The following is a 10,512-nucleotide window of genomic DNA, read 5'->3' on the forward strand; positions in this document are numbered from 1 at the left end:
GACAGGCAGATAGACTGAGTTAGTAGGAGGGGGAGGGGTGGCAAGGCCATGGAAGCAGAGCCCAGACTGGCATGGGCAGAGGAGACCCTGAGGGAGCCAGCCCAAGCCCCCTCCGGGTGATGGGGGAGCAGGAGCTTTGGAGGAACTGAAGACGGGGAGGGCATGACTAGGTGTGTGTGGTAAGGATTCCTGTGTCCTCATCTCTGGAATAAATTGACACCTGCAGAGAGCCACCCGCGGGCTGGCGCCTGGCTCTGAAAACCCCGCGTCAGCAAACAGCTCTGGCAGCTGGGGGGTGGGGGGGTGCTGAAATGACCCTTCAGTCTGATCTCTTCCTCGCCCTGCTCCTCTGCCCTGAGCACTCAGGCCTCAGAGCAGCATCGGTGGGGGACTGGCAAGGGGAAGGGCAGGTGAATAGCTGAGATGGGATGAGGAGAAAGCCTGGGTTTGCCCCCAGGACATGGGTCAAAATGCCATGCATGAGAGAAGTGCCTGTAGTACTAGGCTGTTCAAGACTTGGGGCGGGAGGGGGGGGCAGTCAGTGGGTGCATGTGATGGCCTCCAAACCCACCTCAGCACCCCTTCTACCCAGCCAGAGGCCTGGTCACTAGGACTAGCCTCTGATTGGCCAACAAGGGCCAAGAGGCGGGTCCTTTAGGGTTCTTTAATGCCCCCAATCTTCTGCTCCCCTCAACATATATACTTCTTCCTCTGTGCTAAGGTTTGGGGAAACTCTAGCATTCTGATTCCTGCCTCTGCCCTCATGGCCAGAATGGACCCCATAACCAAGCCAGTCCATTACCCTCTTCCTCCAGACCCGAACCCCCCCCCCCCCCCCCAGGGTTAAAGCTGCAGCCCGTTGCCGAGGTAACATTGCGGGGCAGCATCCCTGTCGCTGGGCAACCGGCTGCAGGATCACGCATCTGTCCCTGGATTTGCCCCCACTCATCATCCCCTCCCTATTCTAGCCCCTGCCTCAAGGCATCGTAACTTCTGAGGGAAGAAATGGAGAGAGCCTGGGGAAAGGACCCCCCCACACACACTGATGCACAAATGCCTAGGGAATGGGGTGCTGAAGGCAGGAGAAGGTGCTGGGCTTGTGCAATCCCAGGAAAGATCGGGAGTCTGGCCTGGGGTGGGGGTCCATGCCATGAAGTCACAGCTCAGGAGTAATTCACACGTATAAACAAACCCTCCACTTCCTGCTAATTAATGACTGGGTATTTTTATTTTCTCTTCCTTGTCTATCTCATCCCTCCCCGGGAGGTGGGAGCTGGGATCTGAGTCCCTGAGGGGAGCCTCCTGGTTGGGGTAAAGCGGCTGGAAGGAGGCAGGCGGCGTCTGGGGAGCCGCCCGTCCTGCCCTCTGCTTGTGTCCTGGACTTTTACCACATCTTGACCTGACCCCCAGCCTCAGACTTTTCTATCTGGGTCCCTGCTGATGGAGGGGGTTTTCGGGTGGGGAGACGGGCTGGGGGGCCTGAGGGTGGAAGGAGAGGGTCAACCAGTCTGAATTCCAAGCCACTAACCACTTGTCTCTTCTGTTTCCCCATTCCTTTCTGTCTGCCCCTCTTCCCTTCCCTTCTCCCACCTCTCCCATGTATGTTTCTGTCTGTCTGTCTGTCTGTATCTTGCATACCCTCTCCCTTCCACCCACAGGTCCAGCCTGCATTCACCTTCTCCCACTTCCTTCCCCTTCCCTATCCCTTGCCCCCTCCATGGAAAGGAACAGACCCCTTCTCTGTCCGGTCTAACCCAGGTCCCTTTCCACTCCCCTTCTCCCTCCTTTCCCACCCCCTCCTCCCTCCTGGGGCGAGGGGGGGCCTCCCTCCCTCTCCCCCCCCTTCTCTCTCTCTCCGAGGGGCTCTCTCTCTCTCTCCTTCTCTCTCTCATCACCCCCTTTTTGGAGAGCGAGGCCCCTGGAACCCCAATCCATCCCCTTCACTCCGCGCAACGCCACCACCCTGCCACCCGCCTGCCCGCAGAACCTGCACGGGGCGCTGCCTGCGATCATGCTGCCTGTGTGGTTCACGGACAACTTGGAGGCAGCCGCCACCTACGTGCAGAACCAGAGCGAGGACTGCCTGTACCTCAACCTCTACGTGCCCACCGAGGACGGTAAGGGCGCGGGCACCAGGCCGGGCATCCCGTGGACACAGCCCCCAAACACACATGCAGAACCTTGGGCGCTGGCACAGTCCGGGATGGGAGCTGGGCTTTGCGGAGACAGTGAGCGGACAGTATATCCCGGCCGGCTCTGCATGCCCTCCCGGGTGGGTTGGGTGCCGGCTGAACAGTCCCAGGAATGACTGACTCCCATATAGACAGCCACCCAGGAGTTCATTGTGCCCATAGAGAGCCAGTGGTAGAGTCAGCAGGCACTAGGCTGGACTGACCCTCCCCGACCCCACAGAGGAAGCACCCATCACCCTGCCTAGGCAGCCATTCCAGCTCTGCCCGCACCCCCCTCCCCACCAGGCCTGGACTTGTCCCTGGCTTGTCCACTTTAGCGACATCTATCCCTCAAGGACAGCACAGACTCCTCCTCGCCCCCAGACCTGTACTGCAGACTTCCACCTGTCACAGCACGTCCAGAGCCCCTGGCCTAAGCTGAGTGCCTCTCCAGGATGCTGTGTCCTCTGACTCCCAGACCCTCTCTGAAGGATCAGGGAAACTCCTGGCCAAGGGCCTCTCCACTCACAGCACGGCCACCCCTCCCCTCAGAACAGCCTGCCTGCTCTTCAGCCGGCCGGCTGTCAGTAGCTCTCAGTTCCTTACGGCTCTGCTCACAGTCCCCGGACCGCCCCCGCCTGCCCACCTGCAGCACACAGGTTAATCAGAGGCTCCTTCAGGTCACTCCCAGCTGCCCACAACAAAGGCAGTCAGAACTCCAGCCACCTCAGCAGAGCGTCCTCACAGCCCATGCTACCCTTCCAACACCCATGTCACTACTCCAAAACACCCCGCCCCTCGCAGAGACCATCCACTCCTGCCACACCCCACAGGCATTTTCTAACAATTTGACACATAGGTCTGATATCAGGAGCCCCTCTATGTACACCCTGCACACCCAACACCCCCATATCATGTACTCAAGTTCCTCAGCGGATCAGGGATCTCAACTACTCAACATTCACATTTGTACTGACCACATATATCGGGCGGGGAACGTCCGGCCCGTGAAATCACTTGGTCTGGCCCTGTCAAGGCATTAGGGGTGAGTTAGTGAAATGTGTGACCAAATATAGCAGGCTAATGTTTAAGTTAATAATGTTGTATGGCCTGTGAATGATGTGATAAATATCCACACGGCCCTTGGGAGAAAAAAGGTTCCCCACCCCTGAGTATGTGTTCCAACACCCTACAAACTATAATTCCCCACACCTTCACCCAGCACATACCCCAGTGCTTCTCTAAAATTGTGTATCCCATCACGCACACCTGTGGCTCCCAATATCCCTGGATATAGATCATGAGTCTAGTAACACCCAGACATAGATCTTTATCCCAATAACACCGTACCTGGACCATGTACTCCACCAGGCCATTCAGACCACAGTCCCTGTACCCCAAATCCTCTCATGCCAACCTCAGAACCCCTCATGTACCTCAACCAACACGTCCTTTCCAATAACTTTATGGACCATCTACCCTATATTGCTCATACCAACCATGTACCCTAACGCCCTAACTACCCATATACACCATGCCTCATAGTAACCCATACACACAATGCATAGAAGTATCATTTACTCTAATCCAGTGGTTCCCAACCTGTGGGTCGCGACCCCTTTGGCAGTCAAACGACCCTTTCACAGGGGTCGCCTAAGACCATCCTGCATATCAGATATTTACATTACGATTCATAACAGTAGCAACATTACAGTTATGAAGTAGCAACGAAAATAATTTTATGGTTGGGTCACAACATGAGGAGCTGTATTTAAAGGGCCAGAAGGTTGAGAACCACTGCTCTAATCTCATCCAGATTCCAAGCATCCTAATAGAACATTTACAGAACACCCTGTGTGAGAACCATCCACTCCACATTCTCCTGCCCGCTCATGGACTACTTACCCCACCCAGTATTCTCCGGTGAATTCTTCACCCCAGGGCTTCCACACGGACTGTCCATCTCAGCCCTCCCCATTCGTGGACTCTCCACTCCCACATCTTCATACAGGCTGTCCAACCCGTGTCCCCCTCAGTGGGTGGTCTCATCACCCCCCCCACCCCCCGGTGTGAAAGATCCATCCAACACTTGCCGCCAATGGACTATCTACTCCAACATCTCCATGTAAATTATCCACCCTGCCCCACGCCACCCATGCCCACACCTTCAGTATTTTTAACCATCACTTACTGCCAACCTGCTCGGGGCCCGACACATTCAGGTGATCTCACCGAGTCTCCACACCAGCTGTGGAAGGAAGAGGTTGACTCAGGCACACACACACAGACAACATAGACACTCATATTCTCACGTACACGCATGCCTTACTGACTTCACCCCATTCTCGTCCTGTCACAGAGAACAGGCCCTGATCTTAATGGGTCCTCATGGGCCGTTATTGCCCGTTGGGAGAGGCCTTCCCCAGGCTGGGCTGGGCCCTGCTCACCCATCCCTCCCTCTGTGGTTGAGGTGAAACCAGTCAGCCTGGGGGAGCCGCCTCAGACGCCAGGGTTCCAAATCTCCCCTGAAAGAAACCTGGAGCCAAACTCGGCCTCGTCCGGGTCCTCTCCTTGACAGTGGCCACACTTTGGGCCTCCGAGCGCTTCCTGGCACCTTATGTGTCCGGCTGGCCTGGGGCACTGTGTTTCCTATTCCCTGTTTGTGGACTGAAGCCCTGCACTGGGGGAGGGGGCTTTTTGGCATTAAAACAAGGTTTGATGAGGGGCGAGTGCCCCTGGTGGGAAATTTACCATCTGGGGGGAGAGCAGGCCTGGGTAGGGGATGAGGTTTTGCGGGGAGGGGTACAGAGGGAAGAGGTGGAGTGGAGGGCAAGACCTGATGACCCCTTTCCCTGCTTTGCCCCACTTTGGGGAGATGGGGTGAGAAGCCAGGCCTGTGAGTGCGGATGGAAGAGCAGTGCTGGGGCTGAGAGGCTGAGTAGGTGGGCAGGCAGCCTTAGCTGACCGACCCCCAGCCCTCCAGGTTGGTCCAGAGGGAAGCAGAGTCCTTTCTGCTGCAGCCCCTCCTCTCCACAGCCTGGGGAGCAGGCAGGTGCTTGGCTGGCCCTGAAGAGGGTCTGCGTGAGTGGTGACCAGGTGGCACAGCTGGCATTGGTCTCCCGGGCAGGCCTCCCCTCCCCTCCAACCCGCCTCTAACTCCGTTTCATTTCCAGCGACTAGCCAACACATGGACAAGCCAGATCCTTTCCAGCCAAGTCAGTATGTCTTAAGACAGGCCTCAGCCCACTTAGGCACCCCCACCCCCACCCCCCGCCACCACCAAAACAAGCCTTTTCTTTGGGGCATGACTTTTTCCGGGGAGGGGAACAAAATTGGGTTGTAGAAACGTTTTTCTCTTTTCTTGGTTTCTTTTTCTTGCAAACAAATTTTGCTTTTTTTGGCTTATTTTTTCTGCCCCCCCATCCTCCCCTTTTCTGCGTTCTGTCCTCTCCCTTCCCCATCCACAACCTCCCCCGACCCCCATCTTTCCCCACAAAATTGTCCTTTTTTCTCTGTTTTGTGTTCCCGGTCTTAGGTCCGCTCACAAAAAAACGTGACGAGGCGACGCTCAATCCGCCAGACACAGGTAGATTTAAAAACCCCGCTGCTGCATGTGGTTGCTGATAAGAGGACGTTCACGTTCACGGCCCTGCCCCCAACTAAATGCCCCCCAGCCCTCAAGGCCCTCAGTTGTTCTCCCAACTAAAAACGAAAAAGAAAAGAAAAGAAAAATTTATAATAATTGGAAAAGAGAATTATGAAAACTTCAAACGAAATTTGAACAATGTTGGACCCACTAGAAAACCTGCAAGAAAAGCTAAACCTGGCGAAAACAAAATGAAAAAAAGAAATTGGAATGTCAGAAAAAAAATAAAACACCAAAGAATTGGATAAAATGCTTAGAGTTTGACCGAAATTTGGACTGTTTTGAAACTTGTGAAATGTAACATTTGAAAAAAACAATTAAAATTTGAAGCAAAACATTTGAAAAAAAAAAATTTAAGATGGCAAATTGATGACACAATTGAAACATCAGAAACCTGCTACAATTTCCAAAAGCCTGTCAGATGCAGGAAACGCAAACATTTGAAGCAAATTAAAGAATTTGGAAATTTTTGAAAACAGGGCCCAATATCTTGAAGTTTCACCACAAAATTTTGAAAAAAAAATGCAAAGAACTTTTTTCTTTTTTTCTTGTTTTCCAAAAAACGGATCTTTTTTTTTTCTTCTTCTTCTTCTTGTTGAATCTGCCCCAAGAGCTTCTTGCTTTTTGGTTTCGTCTTTTTTTCTTTTTTTCTTGTTTTCCAAAAAACGGATCTTTTTTTTTTCTTCTTCTTCTGCTTGTTGAATCTGCCCCAAGAGCTTCTTGCTTTTTGGTTTCGTCTTTTTTTCTTTTTTTCTTGTTTTCCAAAAAACGGATCTTTTTTTTTTCTTCTTCTTCTGCTTGTTGAATCTGCCCCAAGAGCTTCTTGCTTTTTGGTTTCGTCTTTTTTTCTTTTTTTCTTGTTTTCCAAAAAACGGATCTTTTTTTTTTCTTCTTCTTCTTCTTGTTGAATCTGCCCCAAGAGCTTCTTGCTTTTTGGTTGTTGTTTTTTTTCTTTCTTGATCCCGTTTTTTGTTGTGGGTTTTGAATTCTTGTTGCCCCAGCCCCCCTTCTTGCTCCTTCCCTGTCTGACTCCCCTCCCCCCACTCGGGAGTGGAGGTGCTGGGTGGGGAGGAGTGGGGAGAGCTAAGGACATTTAGGACAGGACTTGGACTCCAGCTTGAACTACTGGAAAGCCACTGGAGGTTCAGGAACAAAGGGAAATTTGGGGAGGACACACAGGGGGCACTGCCCACCCAGAAGCTCCTGGCTAAAGTCAGGCAGAGGGAGGTGGCGGAGAAGGTCCTAAGAGATAGGAGGCAGGAAGCCAGTCGGGGGTGGGGGGAAGTATCTTAGTGACCTGTTGACCCTCTGGCTAGAAGAAAGTTCCTATCGGGATGCAGGAGGCTGGCCGGGCCATGGGGACCCACTGTGGAGGCCGGGCCGGGCCCTTGTTTGCCGAGTGCCTAGTTTAGTGAGAGATTGCAGGTGTCAAGAAAGGAAGGTCTGGGCCAGGGCTCACCCAGCCCTGGTGCTGTAATGCATCACGGAGAGGCTACGGGGAGGGTGCTTCCTATGTATGTAGCCTTGGGGACTGTGGCACGTCCTCTCAGACTCCCACTCCTCAGTCCAGCCTGGAGTGCCCCAAAGTCTACTACCTGTAGCAGTGATTCTGGGATCCTCTGGGGACATGAGAAGAGAAAGGTCCGGCGCGGAACCCAGGGCTCAGGCCAGTTTGCGGGGGGCTCCGAGACTAGACAGCGGCACCCTGGCTTCATTAAGCAGGCTCTTTCCCACCCTGCCTCCTTCTGCCATAGTAATTAGGCTGGGGGTTGCCATGGTGACTGGGGAGGTGACCTAGAAAGGAATTAGGGCGGGGAGGAGACCAAGCCCCCAGGGACCCTAGGGCCTGGCACCCCGTCATGGACAGACTAGGCTACCACGTGGAGCTGAGGCCCAAGGCCTAAGTCTGAGAAAAGGCCAGGATCCTCCCAGCATCTTTAGCTCCAGCGCCAGCCTTAGGAGCACACTGTCCCTAGGAGCAGGAAGGAGATTTGCTCTGTGTGGGGGGGAGGGGGTCCCCTGGATCCAGATGCCCTGAGGAGGGCCACACCCACCCCTGCCTCTGTTAGGGCTCCTGGAAGGTCTGCCTGCACTGGAAGAAGTGCTGTGGAGCAGACTGGCAGGAGGTGGGGAGGGACCTGCTCCCAGAGCTAGCTGGGGAGGGAGGGCGGGGAATCCGGTCTTGCCCCCCAGGGATGGGAATGGCATGTCCCCTGAGCTCTGGGCTGGTCTTCAGCAGGCCTGGGAGCTGGGAGGAGCTGCTTCTGGTCTCACTGTGTCCTTGTCCCCCACTCCCGGCCCACCTGCCCACCCCCTCCCCACGCAGATATCCGGGACTCGGGGAAGAAGCCTGTGATGCTGTTTCTGCACAGCGGCTCCTACATGGAGGGCACCGGGAACATGTTCGATGGCTCTGTCCTGGCCGCCTATGGCAACGTCATTGTAGCCACGCTCAACTACCGGCTTGGGGTGCTCGGTGAGGGAGGGCAGTCAAACCTAGGGAGTCTGGGAGGGGGGCCTGGTGGGTGGCGTCCTTTAGACCCAGCAGCAGCAACAAAATGGCTTCTGGGATGGACTGAGCTGCCCAGATAGGGGCGAGGACACTGTAACACCCCCAGGTAGCTCCCTTTCTGCCTTTCCCTCCAGGTTTCCTCAGCACTGGGGACCAGGCTGCGAAAGGCAACTATGGACTCCTGGACCAGATCCAGGCCCTGCGCTGGCTCAGTGAAAACATCGCCCACTTCGGGGGTGACCCCGAGCGCATCACCATCTTTGGGTCTGGGGCAGGCGCATCCTGTGTCAACCTTCTGATCCTCTCCCACCATTCAGAAGGTACCGGCAACCTCATCAGCCTGCCAGTCCCGTCCCCTTTCCCGTATCCCTGAACCTGCCGGGTCCCCCTTCTCTCTTGGGCTGACCCTGCCCAGCCTGAAGCTTGCCTGTCCCCCCAGGGTTATTCCAGAAGGCCATCGCCCAGAGTGGCACTGCCATTTCCAGCTGGTCTGTCAACTATCAGCCGCTCAAATATACGCGGCTGCTGGCGGCCAAGGTGGGCTGTGACCGGGAGGACAGTGCTGAAGCTGTGGAGTGTCTGCGCCGGAAGCCTTCCCGGGAGCTGGTGGACCAGGACGTGCAGCCCGCCCGGTATGGGTATTGGGACGGGGGTGGGAGCGGGCCAGGGCCAGGTCTGCGCTCACCTTGCTGGTCCCGGGGAGGTTGAGGTTGAGAGGTGTCTGCAGGCATTTTACTTGGCAAAGGAGAGGTGGGCTTCAGGCCCCTCTGATGGCCCTGTCTTCCATTCTTGGGAGCCTTCCCCGAGTGTGCACAGGGTGCCCGAAAGTGCTTCAGAGAAGACCTCCCAACAGGCCACGTGCCCTTGAGGGTTCCCAGATGTTCACTAAGGAGCAGTGTCTTCAGGGCAGAGGCTCAGCAAGCTCTGAGCGCAGTGGAGGCCAGCGAGCTGGTGACGAGACCCTACCCCTTCTCCCCAGCTACCATATCGCCTTCGGGCCCGTGGTGGACGGCGACGTCGTCCCCGATGACCCCGAGATCCTCATGCAGCAGGGAGAGTTCCTGAATTACGACATGCTCATCGGTGTCAACCAAGGAGAGGGCCTCAAGTTCGTGGAGGACTCAGCAGAGAGCGAGGACGGCGTGTCCGCCAGCGCCTTTGACTTCACGGTCTCCAACTTTGTGGACAACCTGTATTCCTACCCGGGGGGCAAGGACGTGCTGCGGGAGACCATCAAGTTTATGTACACAGACTGGGCCGACCGGGACAACGGTGAGATGCGGCGCAAGACCCTGCTGGCACTCTTTACTGATCACCAGTGGGTGGCACCAGCCGTGGCCACCGCCAAGCTGCATGCCGACTACCAGTCCCCCGTCTACTTTTACACCTTCTACCACCACTGCCAGGCTGAGGGCCGGCCCGAGTGGGCAGACGCAGCGCACGGGGACGAGCTCCCCTACGTCTTTGGCGTGCCCATGGTGGGCGCCACCGACCTCTTCCCCTGCAACTTCTCTAAAAATGACGTCATGCTCAGTGCCGTGGTCATGACCTACTGGACCAACTTCGCCAAGACCGGGTGAGGGCCAGAGGGGCGGGCGGGGCCCACGCAGGCCAAGGCGCACACACCTCCACCCCAGTCCTTCTCCCTCTTACGCCCTCGCAAGGCCCTCTGTCATCGGCACTCTTGCCTTTCCAGCTCAGACACCTGCTGGACACCCGCTCTGTGCCAGGCACCGAGTTGCGTGTTGGAGAACTCGGCAGTTAAACACAGAGGTCCCTGTCCGTTCTGGGGTGGGCTCCCTTGGTGGCTTTGGCTCCATGCCTGTCTCTTCATCCCTCCCTTGCCTGGTCGCCCTCTCTCTTTCTTCTCCCAGGGCTCTGCCCTCTGACGACTCCCATCTGTGTATGAGTACGTGTGCGCGATTGTGTCTGTCTGTCTTTATTGCTGTCTCTACATCTCTCACCCGTGAAAGCCATTGATATCTCTCCCTTTCCCTTTGATCTGTTTGCTTCTTGTTGCTGATTTCACCCTGGCTGCCTCTCCTGTGTCTTTGTCTTCCTGTTTCTACGCGTCTCTATCTCACTCGGTCTCAGCCTCCGCCTCTCCCGCTGGCTGTTTCTCTGTCTCTGCTTATCTCTGTCCCTCCGTCCTCATCTCTGTCTCTAGCAGTCTGTCTCTTTCC

At 55.6% G+C, this 10,512-nt stretch overlaps 1 protein-coding gene across 1 annotated transcript in view; it reads left to right on the forward strand.

The window, feature by feature from the left end:
- The first annotated feature begins 1,953 nt into the window (after nucleotides 1–1,953).
- The window catches only part of NLGN2 (neuroligin 2), a 10,702-nt gene continuing 2,143 nt past the window's right edge, over nucleotides 1,954–10,512 (forward strand). Inside the window, exons 1-6 of the mRNA XM_006761705.1 lie at nucleotides 1,954–2,117; nucleotides 5,707–5,757; nucleotides 8,144–8,293; nucleotides 8,464–8,649; nucleotides 8,769–8,961; nucleotides 9,309–9,905. Coding sequence (XP_006761768.1) covers nucleotides 2,012–2,117; nucleotides 5,707–5,757; nucleotides 8,144–8,293; nucleotides 8,464–8,649; nucleotides 8,769–8,961; nucleotides 9,309–9,905 — 1,283 coding nt within the window. The 5' untranslated portion in view covers nucleotides 1,954–2,011. The remainder of the gene's footprint in view (nucleotides 2,118–5,706; nucleotides 5,758–8,143; nucleotides 8,294–8,463; nucleotides 8,650–8,768; nucleotides 8,962–9,308; nucleotides 9,906–10,512) is intronic.

This window comes from Myotis davidii, unplaced genomic scaffold (assembly GCF_000327345.1).
Source record: "Myotis davidii unplaced genomic scaffold, ASM32734v1 scaffold37, whole genome shotgun sequence".
NCBI lineage: Eukaryota > Metazoa > Chordata > Mammalia > Chiroptera > Vespertilionidae > Myotis > Myotis davidii.